The following is an 18682-nucleotide window of genomic DNA, read 5'->3' on the forward strand; positions in this document are numbered from 1 at the left end:
GTTAAAATTAGGTAATCTTTAAGGTCCCTTCCAACCCAAACCATTCTATGATTCTATATTGCTCAGCTGTCTTTTCTTTAATGCAGTCCATTACGAAGTGTTGACATCCAGTCTGGCCCCTGTGTGTGCTCCTGGCAAAGGCTTCTATTTTGTGTGGATGAAGACACATTGATGCACATTTAAGCTGTTCATTTTCTGATATTCCAGGATTGGAGTATTTTACCAAGGCTGTGTCCCTGTACTGAAAATTGTTCTCCCTCCCTGTACCCTCTATGTGCTGTGGCTATCTTAAGAAAAGCTGTTTCATCCTTAAGGTGTAAAATCCACCAACTTTGTAAATGAGTTATACAAAGATGTAGGATGATGTTATGAATTTTAGAAACGGGGCTATTTTGTCTTTTATTTTTCCTTTTAGATCTCTGTGCTGGTAGCTCCCACCCCATCCCCTTCCTATTGCACAGTTGTGTAGGTATGAGCATAAGTGCTTGTAAGGGTAACAAACCCTTCCTGTTAACCATATAGGCTTGGGTGTTCTTTTCTCCAGGCATGATCCTGCCTATCAGTTGCAGGGGGAGGACATGTTAGTGTTTGTTTAGCTGATTCCAGTGTTGTCATACAGCAGATTTGGGTTTCAGTTTGGGGCATTGTCTGTTGTGCTAGTGAGCCTGTATTTCTACTGCAGTACGAAACTAGTATTTTGCTTCTCCTTCCTAAGTCTCCTTGTCCTGGGAGTGCTTCCCCGAATCTCAGCCATGTGCATGACACCTTCATCTCTTGTTCCCTTCGAGTTGGGCTGTACTTAGAAATATTTTTGCTGAAAGTGATTTGCATGTAGTTTGCTCACTGAGTTTGTACTGCAGTCCTTTCCTAGTGCTACATTTGGCTCTTACCCTGGTGAGTGGAATCTCTGGGCAAGATAAGCTTTCAGCTGTTTCTCTTTACTATGATTTTTGTCACAATTGTTGTAATTAAACCTGATATTGCAGAACCCTAGGGGATAAGAATAAAGCTAATGACATATTTTCTTAAAGGTTTGGATGTTCTCCAAAGAATGTGTTTTCTGCTAGGTTGGCATGTTGTCTTTGTACTCTTCATCGAAGTGCCTGATGGTCCAGTGGAGGCATGTTAAGAATCATTCTGGATCTTCTTCACCTGATCATGCAGTCAGTGAACTGAAACCTCATGAGAGGCTGAACACATCCCCTGAAAAAATAAGAGGAAAGAAAATAAGGGAGGGTAGGTTAGCATCTGCCCACTCCTAAGCCGTGTTGGAATTCTGTGAAGGGAGTGTTCCATATTGTAATAAGATATTGGTCCCTACCTTGGCACAAGCAGTGATTACTTACTCTCCAAGTTTTTATTGCCTCAATTTTTTATTGGGATGTTTGGAGGGGTGGAGTAGAGATGTACTGTGTTAAATAACTTACAGTTAAAAGAATGATGGATTAAAGTCTGCATTTAGACCTACAGCAAAGGGGATTGCTTGCACTGTGCGTGAATTAGTGTCCACACATTGGTGTGCAGAGGTAGCAAACAGAAGGCCTGACCTTTGGGTTGGGAATAGTATATAAATTAGTGCTTGGCAATAATACTGTGTTTAATAAACACTTTCAGCTATTATTGAGAAATATACTGTGCAAGGTATTTTTAGAGTAGTAATTAGAATAGAAAGTAAAGCATTCATAGAATACAACAGTCTATAATAACACTTGGATTTAGAATTAATGGTACAGATAAAAATGTGTCCAGAAGCACATAGGATGCTGAATCATGGAGTTAATAATTCCTAAAATCAAACATTACAGTTCAAGATTTATCTTTACATATTATACAAAATGAACAACTAGATGGGGAGGAAAGGTGTAAAAGAGGATCAGCAAAAGTCTTTCAGGGCACAGATTCTGTTCACTGTATTTGTACAGCATTTGTCCCATTGAGTGTTATCAGAGGCTGCTGAGACACAGGCTTTTATTACAGCTCAAACTAAGAGTAAAGACTAAAAGAAAATAAATCCTGAGCTGACAGTGCCTGTTTCCATATTCTTTTCTCTCCAGATCTGAAGCCATATTGGAACTGGTGAAATTGCAGTGTGGTGTTAAAGGCTATTCTGTACCTTGCGAGTGGTGCTCAGGAATGTGCTCTTCTCTGGGCCCATTTACCATGATGGGTCTTTGGGGATATAGTTGACCCCTCCCCTGTCAGAAGGAGGATCATAAAGCAGGCTCTTGAAATGTAAAGGACTGAATAACACTTAGGGCTGTAAACCTCAGTGGGATTCTGTTGGATTTTAGGCACGGGGTGGTGGAATGCAGTGGATAGGGACAAAGGTCTTCAGATGCACAATGCTCACCTTTCAGGCACTGCTTATTGCTGCCATCCATAGACATATTAACTAATGCTGCTCTGTGCACTTTGAATTGTCTTTCAGTCTGTGCATCCTTCTTGACAGGCAGCAGACATATTAAGTCCAGCTTGCACCAGCCAGAACATCTTACACTGCAGCGAGTGCAGTGGGATATTTTCATTCTATGAGCCTCTAATTTGATTTGACATTTCAGATGGGAAGGTGCAAGAAGTGGTAGATGACATTTACTGAATGACAAAAGGGTGTTATAGGGGAAAGGAACATCATGTCACAATATCCTCCCAAAGCAAATTCCAGTCAGCTCCCCAGTTTTCACTGACCCAGCAGTAGACTGGATGAGAAATTCTCATCCCACATCTTACTACATTTAAATATAAACCAACTTTGGGTCTAAGCTAGGGTCACATGATTTTAAAACAATCTGTAACTTTATTTGGCATGCAAAAGAAATAATAGATGCTTTTAGACCTACTTGGGTTTTCCCTACTCTGTTCTGTGCCCTGTTACATAAGCTGGGCTGGCTTCTGCCATTTTTTATTTCTACATTAAACAGTACATCATACACGTGTGAAAAGAAGTGCCATCAATCTTAGCTCAAATGCTTGGAGACTAGATGCCTTTGGGATTTGGCTAGAACAACTCAATTCCCTGTTCAAGATTAAGCTGGCAATAGGGCTTCTCTCTACCACCTTTCCCATAGCTGGCAGCTGTTGGCATGCCCTCGTCCCTGCAGGTTTGTGCTGGGGATTAGCAAAGGGAAGGTTGGGGCTGGAGATAAGTTGGTCCCTTCTCAGGTTGTTTCCCTCTGCCCCCATGCAAGGGCAGTTATCCTTTCGATGTTTTCGGCCACTCTGAAATACGTGTTGCTCATCTGGGGCAGAGTGTCTGCAGCAATGCTGAGATTCTAGCCCAAAGTTGTTGACTGAAGTACATTTGAGTGCAGCCAGAACCTGATGCACCAGAAATAAATTACTGTAGCATTTATGGAGAGGTGCTCAATGTCTAAGCCTTCTGGACATAAGGGCTTATGATGGTATTGCAAAACTCATCACTGGATAAGTAAGGGCATGGTCCAGTCAATTGGAAAAATATTTTTTGATCACATCCACCAACCTTTCCTATTTCAACTACTTCTTCAAGAATCATTTCCTTCTGAAGGGAGAAACCATTTATGATTTCAGACAGCTGCAGAGAGATTAACAATATCTGTGGTTCATAGGTTTTAGAATGACCAAATTGTGCTTTAGCTCGTCTTGGATTTCACAGTACAGTTGTCTGATCTTCTTACCATCATCTTTATCTTCCTTTCCTTTTCCTTCTAGTTGAGTTTTTCAGTTTGTTTGACTATTCAAGGGCAACTTTTAAAATATCTACATAGTGTTTAATTTCTTCAGGCCTTTATTTGATTCAATCCCTTTTGTACAACAGTAAGTTCAGTTACAATAGTGCAGCAAACAGCCTTGCAAGTAAAGGACAGTCAGCTGTGAAGTCTTTTGTCCCCCTGAATGCATAGTCCTTTTCAAAGGAAGATGGAGTATCCTTGTAACTTAGTGATGGCAACTCACCAGGTAATAATTTGAACAAGGACAATGCAGGGAATGACTTTAAAGGGAAAGAGCATGGTCAAACACAAAACTGCTCCTTACTTTGGAGAGCCATTATACATACTACCTGTATAATTTAATGGTCTCTGATTACCAGGAAACAATCTCAGGCTTCATTTCAAGGTAGTTTCAGTAGCTGTTGTCCATCATGCTGTGTGACCTAAGTGGATACTTGGTAGAGTTTGAGGCAAGAGACTTGAGCTTGGAGGGAGCAACTCTGCTCACTTAGGGATGATCTCATCTGTTAGCTCTACGCTGCACATACATTTAATAACTGCAGGGGATCCTTGTCTGGGAAATACTTTTTTTGTGTATGAAGTGATGTCTTGAAAGTGTCTTTATTCCAGCCACAGTGCCCTATTTTTTTTTTTTCTTAAATAACTAGAATAGGGACAGCATAAAAAAAAGACTAATGAATCTTAGAGAACCCAGATCTACTGAAGAAAGGAATCTTTCCACCAAAGAGAGAATACGTCCAAAGTCTTCTGTTTGCACAGTTTTAAAGTCTCAGAGGAGTCCTTGATGGATGGAGATAGCCTGTCTTATCAGCACAGAATGTTACAAGCTCAGTGCACAGTATATTGAGAGAACAGTTTATGAGAATAGTAGGGTGTTTTCTTTCTGGTCTGTCTATGCTGTAGTCTACTCATGAGGGGGAAAACTCAACCTGGTTGAAAAGCTGATGCTGGATTTTCTTCCTCCCTTATTTCTTTGATAGGCTAGTTGCCTGCTGGTATTTCCATATTTTGGAACTGAAATAATTTCAAATGTTATTTCTCCTGGTTACCTTTAATTTAAAATGTGCAAAAGAGGGTTCATGCTTAAGGTGTTGTAATTCCCAAATTTAAGGCAAGCCAATTCACCTTTTATGTGTAACATGAGTTAGAAATTCAGCATATAAGAAAAATGCTTCTTGACTATAAACCAATCCTTAAGATAGGGTGAAAACACAGCTAATTTTCTAAAAATTAGTCTCATTAATTTGATTTCTGTAAATCCCTGACATATGACTCCTGCCAAGAACTTTATCCTTCCCTCTCCTTTCTCCTTACCACAACTTATGTCCAAGTGAAAGTTGTGAAAGTCTGCCTGCCACTCCCCTCACTCAGTTGTGGGACAAAACCGACATGAAAATAAACTCATATGGGTCTGTTGCATAGCCCACCTAAATCCTTTCATTTAAGGGCTGCTCTTCAGAGACTGCTGTAAGTGCTGAATGTAAGTAAGTGTAAGATCCCTGGTAAGTGGGATCTTCTGGGAGATTGGTCTGTGTTAGGTCTCAGCCTTAGTTCCCTAATGTGGCATGCAAGCATCTGAATGATTGTCATGTTGTGATTTCTGCTCTTTAAACACGAGGTTGAAGTGCTACAAGGAAGCTAAATGCCTTCTCCAGCTTAGCAATTGGTGGAGCTAGCTGTAAACTAACAGGGGACACAGAGAAGGCCTTATGCTCCTCTCACTTTAAGAAGTAAAGAGGACTAAATATGTCTAGAAAACCACATTTACATTGCAAAGCAGCAAATAAAATAGCTTTTCACGGTACAGAGAGAGGCACCCTTTGACTTCACTGCACGTGATGACAGATCCTCAGCAGAATTAGTGATGTTGGTGGACCCACCCTTATTTTCTTCTTGGCAATCTGGGACCCTGCTTCCTAGACATCTCTTTGAAACAGATTTCAAAGCTTGTTCATTAAGCACCAAGCTTCATGGCAGCATCTTACTATGATGTACATTGATATAAAAGAAACCTGTTCATGGAATAGCCATTGCTGTGCTTTTTCTTTGCCTTGACAGCAGTGCTGAGATATTGCTTTGTTCCATGAGCTACTGGGTCATCAGCGAGTTTTTACTGGTAATTGCTGTCTCCGTGACTTTTTATTGATCATTTAATTTCTGCCTCCAAACATGTAGGAGCAAATATTTTTCAGCCCTTTTAACCTCCTTAACTCTTCATTCCTGCTCGGCTTCCCTCTCCCCTGTGGCCAGCCCAAAGCAAATAGGTGGACAAAAAGATTAATAGAAGCCAGGAGATGCCTTCCTCCTCTCTAGTGCCCTGCGGCTTGAAGACTGTTATTAATAGCTGAAGTAAAAAAGTGTTTCATAACCATCCTCTTGCTCCAGCTTCCTTGCCAGCCCCCTTTCCTTGGTCCCTGGAGAGAAAGTGTGAGCTCATCACTTTCCAATGCAAATTCAGCTTTTGGTCTCATACTTGGATTCTTTTCTTATCATGGGTGGAATATTTATGTTCTGCCAGCTGGTTGCTTTAAGCAAGCTGCTATTTGCTGGGATATCCAGAGAGCATGTGAGGAATAGGCCTGGCAAAAGCTGTTCAAGCACTTTATTTTTTCTCTACTCTGAAGATGTTACTGTCTGCTCAGTACATGCACACATGTCTACACCTCTATCTTTACTCAAACAATAGTTGAAAAGAAAATTTAGATATTTTGGTGTGGAAACAGAAACTGAAATTGAAATGTAGATATGACAGTCTAAAATATGTGGAAGCCCCTCTGTGGAATGTGGTCACTATATAGCCCACACATGACAAAGCTGTTGAATGTGTCTGGAGATCCATTATATTCATGGAATGCTTCCTTTTCATGTGTGCTTTGTATCTGAGTTGTTCTATATCTCTAGAGATCTCATGGGTTAGTACTGAAAGTGAGCTGCCAGGTTTTCATCCCAGATGACCTGGGAAGAATGGGAATGGCACACTCTTGTCTATTACCCCATTTCTGTATGGATAGTACAGTATAGTTACAGTATGCTGGATCCTTTCAACCATCCCCCCTGCTATGTTTTTACAAGACTGCTTTACCAGGCTGAGCATTGTCTAACAAGTTTTACTAAGCTGGAGGCTCTGAGAGAGTCTTTATTTGGAAGTCAAGTGAGATGAGCTGTAAAAGAAAAATGGGAGGAAAAAAGAACAGGAAGGTTCTGCTTCTCACTCTGAAAAATCGTTTGCTCACTTTCCTAATAAAAACCTTTAAGCTGTGCATTCTGTTAATGTATTTGCTGGGTATGTGCCATTTCATGGACAAAATAATATTTATTTTATAAATGTCTCATCCTTTCAGTGGCTCTCAACTCTGAATACAAGCAGGCTTTTCCTTCAGGTAAAACAGAAGATGCTGCTATCTTCTGAGTATGATTCCCCAAAGTTCTGTGTTCATTCCATTTTCTGGTGGTCAGTAAAGACATCTACACATGAAAAACAATTTTAAATGACATTATATATGGAAATATCCCTTTGCCACTGGCAGCCTAGCAGGTTGCACTGCAGGCTTTCTGCATTTTACTCAGCAGGGAGTATGTAGGTGCCTAATGTGCTTGTTAAGTACATTTATAGTTACATTTAAATAGTTAGGAATTTGTTATTTATCTTAATGCAGAAAATTGACTCTGAAGCCAAGAGCATGCAAGGGAGCAAGAACCAGTTGTGAAACTTGATCTAATATGGCTTGAAGTTTCAGCTGGAAAAAAAACCTGTGAAATTAAGAAAAATGTCTGTTTCAGAATTTTCAAAGTACATTTTTCAGACTTTCAGTTGAATTACAGTTTTTAAATTATACCTTAAAGGTGTCAGAATAAGTTAGAGATGAATGTGGTTTTGTGGCTGTAAAAAAACTTTTCCGTTAATCTGAAATTCTTGTTGTTTTTTTCCTGGTTGTGTCAGTCTCCCCTCTGCCATCCCCCCTAGTTTTTCAAGCTGGCCTTTGAACCCAAAACATAGGCTATTTGCCTGCCTGTGTTTGTGAGCATGGCAGTGTTGGCCTAGCAGGGATGATTGGACTGCAGAACTGTACCACTGTTCATGCTGTGGCTGCTCCATATGCTTCTCCAGTCTTGGAGGTCAACCATCTAGGAGGCTTTCCTGGAGCTCCAGTCACTCAGGGCCAATTCTCCTTTGGCTGTTTTTACTAGGATGGTTGGAACTACAGGGACAGAGCACAGGTTAGACCTACATTTGTAAACAGTGGGATGCAGCACAGTTGAATTTGTAAGAAACAATTGGTGCCGAGTACCTAATGTTCACTCGGTGTTTTCAGGGAGGGGCTGTTACTTAAAACTAGCTTTGCTCTTGTATCACTAGTTGAACTAGTGAAATCTTCCAGTTTAGCTTTACTTATGAAAAATCTCATTGGCATGGTCTTAGAGCATGCTGTGTTATGAACCAAAGCATGGTAACTAGATATGATCAGGTGACCACTTTCAAAAGTGCACTCGTGTTATCATAGACACAGTCATTGTCTGTCTCAACAGGTGACCCTTGTGTCTGTCTGTGAATGGGGAAGGGCACTGTGTCAGATCCCTCTCTCTGACTTTCCACAAACATCTAGGTGGTGAGTAAAAGCTGATAGAGTTCACCTTTACCCACTGGTAGGGGTAGCAGCTAGGGGCTAGCAACCGAATCTTAAACCCAAAAGACAGACACCCCAACCCATTAACTGAGGGGAGGGAAGCATCAGGCAAGTTTCCTTGAAGCCCACAGCAAGCAACAACTAGTACCAGGAGTTGTTTTACTTTATCTAGGACAAGTACCAACAAGTCCTGTTGGCAGAGCAGGCTGAACCTCAATTCAGGATGATGCCAGAGCCAGTCAGAAAGAAACATGATCTCTTTTTCTAATAATTTGGCCCATGCTGCAACTGAAAATCTATCTTGAGCTCCATTAATTAGAACATTGGCTTCTATTTATGCATATAAGTTAATGAATATTCACCAGACATGTTGATTAGGGTGATGTTATTTGCATATTCTTCCTAGATTTTTAGCCCTTTACCCTCAGGTATTCTAGTATTCAAAATATTCATGTGGCACCAAAGGAAATTCTGATTAGGTATTGGGGGGAAAAAATTCATAATGAAGGTGGTTGGATGTTGGAACAGGTGTTCAAAGATGTGCACCTCTGTTCTTGGAGGTATTTAAAACTTGGCTGGACAAGGCCCCGAGCAACATGAACTATTTTTGACTTTGATTTTAACTTTGAGGTTGTGCCTCCTTTAGCAGAGTATTGGGCTGGTTGACATCTAGAGGACTCTTTTAACATAAATAATTCTGCAATTAATGCAGAAAAATGGTGTGCCTACACTTTAGGTATTAATATATTTATAGATCAAGAAAAAGTGTGTAACCAGTACTTTCATGGTTAGTATTACTCCAGAAGTAACAAAATAATCCTGTTAAATGTGTTGCAATACTTTCTAGTGAAGTATCTGCCTTCATTAAGAAGATACTCATCCTGAGTTCATTAGCGAGTCGGTATATCTGATTGCAGTTTTGTCATAGCAGCCGGTCAAGGAAGAACTTAATTTCCCCTTCTATTTTCTTCTAAGGTTTAGTTTGACTAGTTAGTTTGTGCTGAAACTGCAACAAACTTGTCTGTATCAAGGTACCTCCAGATGAGTTTTGTTGATTCATATGAAATGATGCAAGAAATTGAGAGCAGCACATACACCTGAGTGTAATAATTCTGAAATTGCTCTGACCTGAATAACCAGGGCTAGTTTGGAGACTGCCTAAAATGCTAACACAATTAAACAATGAACTTCTCCAGGGCTGACAAAACTTTTAAGACATTAACGAATACATATGCCACATGGAATTGCTTTTGTCACCTGATCCTAGCCCTAACTATGATTATAACCCCTGGAAACATTACTGAAATGTTATGCTAGGGGAAAAAAACCCAAACCAAACAAACATTATAAACTTCCTCTGCTCTACAGATTTTTCTGAAGATAATGTGAAACAATTAGGGACCAAATGAGCAATCTACATCTTCTGTCTACTTGGTATAGTCACCCAATGAGGAAACAGTAACCAAACCGTAGGATTAAGGCAATCTCTCACACAGAAGGCAGTTTCTCATAATGAATAGCAAATATATGAAGTGAGTGCAGTTTGCAAGCCAGAGGCTAAGATTGCTTTTCTTAGGAAATGTTTGTGTAATAATTCTCAAACAGATTTGTAAAAATTAGAGCTAGCACAAAGGGTGAATTTCGTGGAATAAATTGCTTGCTACAAACAGTTCATCCAGGGGGATCTGCGACACAGAAGAAGGAAGAGCTGCCTGGCGGTAGCTCAGAACATCCACACCAGTCTTTTCAGGGAAGCTCATCATACCAAAAGCTTAGGCAGGAAATGTCATAAAACAAATACTAGTTGTACAGCTGGATCCTTCTTAGGAATCAACATGCATACTACAAGAGAAGAAGGGGTACCTCCTGGTTTCAGATCTCTGCATGTTACAGGATGGGAGGTGACAGTCGTGTCAGTGCTGGCTGGTGAGTCCCGAGCAAGTGAGCTACTGGCTCCCTGCATCTGAGATTCCTCATTGCTTTTACCCAAGGACTGCTGCATATGATCTTAGAGTGGGATAAATTCTTATCTGTACCTGCAAGTTTTCCAGCTACCAAAGATAACTTATTCACAGGCACTGGGTTAATCTGTACCTGAATGTTAAGGATGGTTCCAAAGCCTGCAGACCTGAAAGCTGTGGGGGAAAAGTGTGAAATTAATCCCCTCATTGACAGGAGGGGAGTATAATCAGATAACCCATGCAATTAACACTTCTGGGTGCCATCATGGGCTGGATCTGAAGTAAGATTACTGAGCTTTACCTAACTGCTCTCAGAGATTACCAGTTTCATGAAAGACCGTCACAAGGATTAGTCTCCATTGCCAACTCTCAGATGAATTGGTCTGTATTATGCAGAAGACTAACTATATGATCATATTGACAGTGTAAATTCATGAAACTTGGCAACCACCTTTGCAAAAGTCAAATGACCTCACCAAACAAATGCCTCTGGGTGCTTTGGGATCCAAAATTTAGGAGGGAGGTGACCAGTATCTTGGTGGCACTTTGAATTTTCATTCTATTTCTTAAATTAAGCATGGTAAAGACTCTTTCTTGGAGCACTTTGAAAGAGTTTAAATATTATATTTAAGGGAGTGGGAGAGGCCCAGGGTGTTGAAGAAAGGCTGGTCCAAAAGTTCTAAAAAAACATTACCCACCAGACAAATAGAGTACGGACACCAGCAACGTAAACTTTCAATTCTCTTCAGTTTAGAGTGGGATAATGGTTCAGTCACCCTCTGCATTACCCAGAAGTTTGAGGCCTCTACCCAGAATAATGTTTACAGTCCTAGTAGTACAGCAGGAGCTGAGTTTCTTTTGCAGTTGACCTAACATCAGGATGTCCATAGTTTTGAAAATTTAATAGAAAAAAATCAGTGTTTTCAGGTGCTATTTCTGCTATAGCACAGGTTAAAGACTTTCCTTGCAATGGAGAGAAGAGGAAATATTATGTAACAATAAAATGGCAGTTTGGACTGGTGATCAACAGATATGGGAAGGGAACTGAGAAAGTAAGTGGATCAGTAAGAGGAGTGGCATGTTTGATGCTGTGAATGCTTAGCTGCTTAGGCTGAAGCTATCTCTAGTTTCCTTATCTCAGTTTTGTTTGTAATCTGTCCTTTGCAGGAACAGGGGGTTGCCAGCCACAGTTAACAGCTGCTGAATCCCCCCAGCATCTGTGCTTATGTGATGATAGCATGGCAGAGGTCTGCTCTGCCTCGTTCTAGTTGCATCTTCCTGCTGATCCTTTTCTTAGCACTCTACTGGAACATGTCAGCTACTTTTCTTTAGGATTTTCAGCAAACATTTCCCTTTGGTCACAGAAACCTGGAATATACTGCATGTGTCAGTGGAGCAGCTTTGTGGTGGTTTTGTGTTTCTTATGGCCAGCTATAACTCTTGCTATGGCAGCTGCATATGTGAAAAAACCCACTCACTGGTTTGCTCTATAAATACTGTTCCCAGTTATTTCAGCAAAGTGCAGAGCTCAGCTGCAGTTGCATTTGGTCTTCCTGAGTTAGTGCTGAAGGCTGGAGGTGCTCCATAAATTGCAGTTACCCTAGTAAGGGTACGGAAGGGAAAGTTTGCTTTGCTTCCTATCTCAGAGACTGCAGTGAGCATAGCTATTAATTCTCCTGAAGGGTAAGGATTTCATAGCATTTCTCTGAGAAGACTTTCTAAGAGAGCAGTCATTCTGATCCTTGCTGCACTCACTGCTTCTGCTCTCCCAGGGGCTTCCAGGAACTGGATGTTCGGGCATCTTGAACCTTGTTCTCCTCTCAGTGGGACAAGCAGGAAAACATCAGAAGTATGGAATTATCACTACCCATAAACTCACCCTTCTCATTATTTTTATTGGCAGGTTCAGGCAAATGAAACCCTTATTCTAAGTTTCAAAAGCGAATTCTCACCTCTAGTTAGATATGTGCTGATATAGCTGCATTGACTCAGCATAGTCACTCTCCTACACTTGTGAGAGTGGGTTTAAATAAATGGTTCATGTTTAAATGCAAAGCAATCCCAAACACTGTCATTTTGGACCATGAAGAGCTTGAGTTTCCCAGTAAGCTATTGCCTGCTTCTACCGTGGTTTTCTGCTGGGTGACACCATTGCTCCCTGGTGGAGCTGGCAGGGCGTCAGCGCCCTTCCTGCACAGCCTTTGTGAACTGCAACACCAAGTGCCCTGTTTGCCCACCCAGTTGACAGCGCTCCTGAAGGTCTTTTTAGATGTACTTAAGTCTCATTAACACCATGGGGAAGTAAGCATAAGCCCAAATTTAAAGATCAGGTCAAGTGATGACCTGAATTCAGACCGTGATATCTTTCTGCTTTAGGCTTTGGTAAAAGCTATTGAACAGCTCACTGCTTTACTCCTAACAGTATTTGCAGAATTAAGTCTGATGGACCTTGCTAGAAATTAGCCTCTTTGGTTTCAGAGGAGTTGTTTCTGCTGATTACTTTTAGAAATTATAGCAAACGGAACAGGATTTTTTCTTCCTTCCTTCTGCAAGCTTTTAGTTTGAATCTTGGCTCTGTGTCTATTTCTGTTATTCTATATAAATCTCTTGTCTGGGCAGGTATCTGATAACTTACAGATTATTTTCTGAAAAATGAGCATTTTTCATTTTCTTGCTGATGCTTCTGGTCCAGGAAAGCAACTGAACAAAACAGGATACAAAAACCTATAAGAAGGCAAGGTTGTGATTTGGGGATTTTTTTTTTTTAAAAGCTCTTTGCACACTAGCTATCTTTTTTTTAAATACTATTCTTAGGTTGAAACTTTAATTCTGGGCGTACATTTGGTGCCCAGATGGTGCAGACTCACACAGAAGCCCATCACGCTGTCAGGGCAGGCGGATACATATGTAAATATTTTGCCTTTTTCCCCTATAATATTTGGCTTTGTCTAATCTAATTGCTGTCAAAGGCAGAATGTGAAGAGTGCTTAAGAGAAGCAAACAATGAGGACCTCAAATGTTTATATTGCACTAACTTTGGAAGATGCTGGTAGGCTCTGATGTAACTAATAATTTGTTTCATGGGCTTTCTTATTCATGCTGTGAATTCATGGACTATTATCGAAGTTTATGCCAAGTACTATCTTACAACCTGAAGTAGAAACCTGAGTTTCTGGTGGTATAAAAGCATATTTTACCCCATAGAACTGTCAATATAAGGCTAATGGGTCTGCCTCTTCAGTTCAGGCTGACAGTAAGTGTTCTCTACCTACCTCTTTGTGTATAGTGCTCTTTATTATTTATATAATTCATTGCTTCATTTAATTTATTCTATTGAGTGCTTGTCTTAATGTATTTTTAATACATAAAAGCATTTCCAGCATAGCTGCTTCTCTGACCATTGGTAGCTAGCAACCAACAGTGGCCAACCACATTAGGGATACCTATTTAGTTATCAAAGGCCTGATCCAAAATACCATAATATTAATAGAAAAATGGCTTTCATGAGCTTTGAATCTGACTGCGTAGTGAGAAGGTGTAATAAAGCCAGTGATAGCTGAGAATGCTGGCAAAAGGAATGCAGGAAACCTGACTGGCTTTCATCAACACAAGAACAGTTACGCTATCCTGTGGTTTCTGATCATATGTGAAATTTGGCTGGCTGTAAATCATGGAAAGCATCAGACTACACCAGACCCATTCCTCTAAGGACACTCACTATGCAGAGACATGCCAGGAGATCAGGGCCTGGAGGTGTGATTATTGTACAGGAAGGAAAGTTTCTGTAAAAGGAGAATGTAATAATGTGACCAAAAGGTAACAGAAGCAGCATGTGATGCTTTTTCCCATGGAACATAGATGAAATCCTGACTGCAGGAGAAAAAAATTGCCCATTTCAGGCATTCATGTTGCCATCTGAGGCTCATTGTTCAGGCATGCCAATAAATTCTGTTTCTGAACCTTTTATGAAAGTGTCTGGGTGTCATATAGTCAAGAGACATATTGTCATGTATCCTGCTGTGGGGTGGAAAGGAGTCAGGCAAATTGTTTACTATCTGATGTATTATTTTTTTCTGTGTTGTTTTTCATTGCTTAAGGAAAGATCAAAGATCTCCTGGAGTATGGGCACTGAGACCCATGACTGTACAATAAGCTAAGACATGAATTTACAGTTTCAACGCAGTAACTGTATTGCTGCTGCTCACTCATGTTTCAGAGAAAAGACATGAAAGAAGGGGTAATTTGCCCAATAGATATCTGATGGTGAAAGCTGACACTCTGCCAGCTACTATAGGGCCAGACTGGGAGGTTCCTGGAATGTGTGGAAGATCACATCTGAACTTAAAATACAGGTAGTCAGGTTACCCTACAGATAAGCTTCTCATGGGCCACATATGGTGCTGATTGTCAATGGTAGCGATTGCTTTGCTCCTAAACTTTGTTTTTGGTTGTCAAACCCATCTGGTCCACAACTGGGAGGCCACATTGCATTCACTGACCAGCACTTTCTCTTCTGCATTTTGCCTTTCCCAGGAGCAATTGAGCGGTGCTCGTACATCAAGTACCACTACTCCTCAGCGACCATTCCCAAGAACCTCACCTACAACATCACCAAGACAATCCGCCAGGACGAGTGGCACGCCTTGCGTAAGTGTTGCCGGCTTCCTTCTCTGTTCCCCTCGCGCGCAGGCTGAGGGAGGTGCTCGCTGAGGAGGGAGAGCAGAGGCTTTGACTGACAGCCCGCTCAGAGCCCTCAGCTCACACACAGTTTGTCTTCCTAGCAGACAAATCGATTTGTTCTCAGGACCTACATCTCTGTTTCTGCTGCTGACTAGGAATTCTGCTGAGGCATGAGAAAGTGGCAGCGGGGAAAAGGCATTTGTATGCAGGGATTAATATTGAGTTAAATACAAAAATGAATAACAAAATCAATGCCCTATTTTTTAATTCAGTAGAATGCTCTGTACGTGAGTGGATTCTCATGCAGTTGATGCTGCTGCTGAGTTTCCTGCTTCCAGGAGAATTCATTGCTGACTTTTATTGTAGAATATGTCCTGCTGCCAGAAGCTGCTGGGTGGCAACACTCTCCTTTGAAGATCTAGGGAAAGAATTGCTGCACCCTTTAAGGCAGAGGGAAGGAGCTTAGTACTCAGTGATAATTGTAGCCAGTGGTCACCAACTCGTAACATTTGCTGAAGCAACAAGATCTGACAGGGATGGAGTTGCCTTGGGATGTATTGGCTGACCTTAAATCTTGTCTCGCTCTCATCTTGGAGATGGAAAACCGTTTTCACTGATAAAATGCAAGAGGTAGGATTTCACAAGGAAAGAGGCCACTGAAACTTGCTTTTGTTACTATATAGTCATGGGGACTGATGAACATGGTGAGCAGCTCTGTTTTGGTGGAAGCAGTTAACAACTCCTTGAAGGTGGCAGGGGTTAAGGAAATGCTGACTGATGAAAACCTCAAAAGGTGGTAGTGAGCTTCCTCTGTCCGGACTGTGTCAGTTTGAGAACTGTGCTAGACCTCTGGTGTTCTCAGGGCTTTCAGTCTCTGTTTCACTCCTGCCTAATGTGGTTGTTGCTTTGGAAGGGTCCTTTTAAGCTCTGGGGAGGACAAGGTGCAATGTTATAATTGATTTCCTGCATTGGTGAGATTGGGCATGGTTTGAAATTCATTGGTGCTTGTAGGCCTGGCTGGTCAAATCTGGTAAAGAATTAAGAATGCTCTAGAAGATCTTGCTAAATGCCATTTTTTTATTTTACTTTATTTTTAATTGTGTTTGTGTGGATAAATACATATTTTGATTGTGACATCACAAAGAAAAGGAATAACTGAACTCATGCCTGTCAGAAGGTTGTAAGACCCTGGTATTGCAAAATACTGTTCTGTGCTCATTTGACCCTGAAATCAGAAGATCAGGTGGTTCAGTTCCCTTCAGGTTTTCTTCTACCACCTGTCTTCTCTGCTGGTGTTAGTTTTATGTTAACATTGCTCATCTGGGGACAAAAACAAAAAATGTACCCCCTCCAGACGTCTTCTGTCAGGGTTCATAGGGCTGTAGGGAGGGCCTTTGTTTATGCTTTTTTTTGGTGTATGTGTGTTTTTGCCACTGTTGTGAGCAACAATGACTTCTCTGCAACCATCCACTGGGAATCTCACTGTTTAATGTAAGAATTATTATCTAAAATTAATCTTTATCTCAGCAATGGCTCAAGTAAAGGCTTATATACCCGGTCATGTGCATCTTGGTGTGTGCATCCCTTGGTGGGATCAGCAAGTTCCCAAACCTGATGTGTTGGCAGCTGATGGAAGTGTTCAGTAGGTCATTTGTCAGTCTCCAAAGTGGCAGTCTAGACACTCTGTGCTCACACATTTACATATCTGATTTGGTCTGAGGCACTCTCAGGGTGAGGCTGCTTGTGCCCTCTCTGGGGAGGGTACATGGAGTGTTGTGGGCGTTCCTGTATATTTCTGACCCAAATTTTCTTGCCAGTTCATGATTCAGATGAGTGTAGGTAGGTGTAGATAGAGCTGAAGTTTGAATCTACTTATCTAAAGATAGAGAAGAGAAATATTTTGCTGAAGCTCTTGCTTCTCCAGAGCAGTTATGGGCAAGTGGAGAGTGCTTGATATATGGAGTTAGCCAATGAAGGTTCTGGAGGTCACTGCATTGAAGAGTGAACTGATTCTATATGACTAGTTCCTGTGTAAGAACAGCAACCTGTTTTAAAAAACTAGGGCAATACGAATCTTTTCAAGTTGTGATTTGGTTGAGGGGAATGTTGTCCCTTTGCAGTGCAGTAGACACTTAGACCCTTCAGAAAGTCCCAGTGATTTTAGTCCCTGCTTTAGCAGCTGACCCTGTTCTATGCCCCTGGACTAGTTTAATCCAGGTCACAGCTACTTCATTTCACCACTGCTTATCCTGATACATCCAAGTCAACCTGGCCTTTATTTTCCTCTGAACAATTTCCTGTTCAGAATTTTCCTTTTTAGTGAGTGTTATGACAAACTGCAAAAGGAGCTGGAAGGCTGGTGATCTTCCTTCTCTTACCATGGATTATTTTTCAGATCTGTAGGATGAGAGAGGAAAAAAAGTATTTCCATGAAACACTGGGGCAAAATGGCATCCTGGAGAATTTCAGAGGTACTGGAAAAGTGAAACCAGAATGTCTGGTCACCCTGCTAAAAAAAAAATAAAAATTGCCTCTACCAGGCTGAAGCCACTGTTGTCCTTTGCCAGTAGTGATTATTTTCCTTCCCTAGTGTCTGGGCAGCAAACTGTTGTTCCTGGGAAGGAAATCTGTGGGTTTGCATGTTTACTGGGTTGGGAATCAGCGGGAAGAGACCTCCAGCCGTGCACCACAGACTGCTTTTTTCAGACTGGCAGGCAGGACTGATGGTCCAGCAGTTTCTCTGGAATTGCAGGAGCGGGTGAGGGACAACTGATTTGAGGCTGAGGACCTCATGGCACCAGTCAGCACAGAAAGCAGATCCTCCTCTAGCTGTGCTCTCAGCTATGCTGGAAGAACCCGGGAGAGCAGCTGGTCCGAGAGGAATGGTTGGAGCTGACTTTACCATTTTTGATTTTTATCTTCTTTCATTCTGTTTGACATTTTCAAGATGGAACCTTTGCTCCAAATTGATTGCCTATGGCAGCATGAGCCGGGGAAATAGGACTTGTCTTCTCTGCAATCACTTCCTCTCAACTATCTCTAGTTAAACAGGGATAGAGGGAAGGATGATTGTAGTATTGCCAGCTCTTGCCTGTCAGGAGATAAATGTTCATCTAATTAGACAAAACAAGTATCTATATGAGCTGGGAGGAGAAGGAAGAGGAAAAGAAAATGTGTCCGACAACTTTGAGCATGAATAACTGTCTCTTTATGGAACATGCCAGTGTAATGTGACTGATTTCCTATTAGGCATTTACCCTGTCACTTTTTGGCCCTAGGCTTGTGCACAAAACTTGATCCATAGTTCTGTCATCTGAAAAACTGTAGCAGCATCATTGATGCTCTTAGAAATGGAGGTACATTATTGCAGTAAAAACTGGAGAAAATCCGAGCAGTTCTATATTTATTCACGCATTGTTCTATGTGGTTTATGCTGTTCTTGGAAGTTCACTTTCATTATACTACAGGTGTGTGTTCACACAGGGAAGTGCTCATGGCAGCAGTTTGAGCTGTAGAATATGGTGCAGGCTTTGGGAAGGGTAAGAGGCGTTTTCAGGTGATGGAATAAGCACGTCAAGATGGATGCTGGTACTTTAAGAAAGTTGACCATAAAAAGGAGACCATGTTGATGTTAAATTTTTTCTTGTTCCAAAATCTTCATGAAACCATTATCTGGTATATTATGGTAAAGGGGGTGAAAGGCTGTGTT

At 41.2% G+C, this 18682-nt stretch overlaps 1 protein-coding gene across 3 annotated transcripts in view; it reads left to right on the forward strand.

Annotated features, from left to right (window-relative positions):
• The window catches only part of TMEM178B (transmembrane protein 178B), a 238156-nt gene that overhangs the window by 45427 nt on the left and 174047 nt on the right, over nucleotides 1-18682 (forward strand). For all 3 annotated transcript variants that reach the window (XM_051784774.1, XM_051784773.1, XM_051784771.1), the window contains exon 2: nucleotides 14827-14940. In XM_051784774.1, the coding sequence (XP_051640734.1) occupies nucleotides 14827-14940 (114 nt within the window). The remainder of the gene's footprint in view (nucleotides 1-14826; nucleotides 14941-18682) is intronic.

Source organism: Manacus candei, unplaced genomic scaffold, assembly GCF_025592945.1.
Source record: "Manacus candei isolate 608988 ecotype Guabito, Panama unplaced genomic scaffold, ASM2559294v1 h1tg000018l, whole genome shotgun sequence".
NCBI classification, from domain to species: Eukaryota; Metazoa; Chordata; class Aves; order Passeriformes; family Pipridae; genus Manacus; species Manacus candei.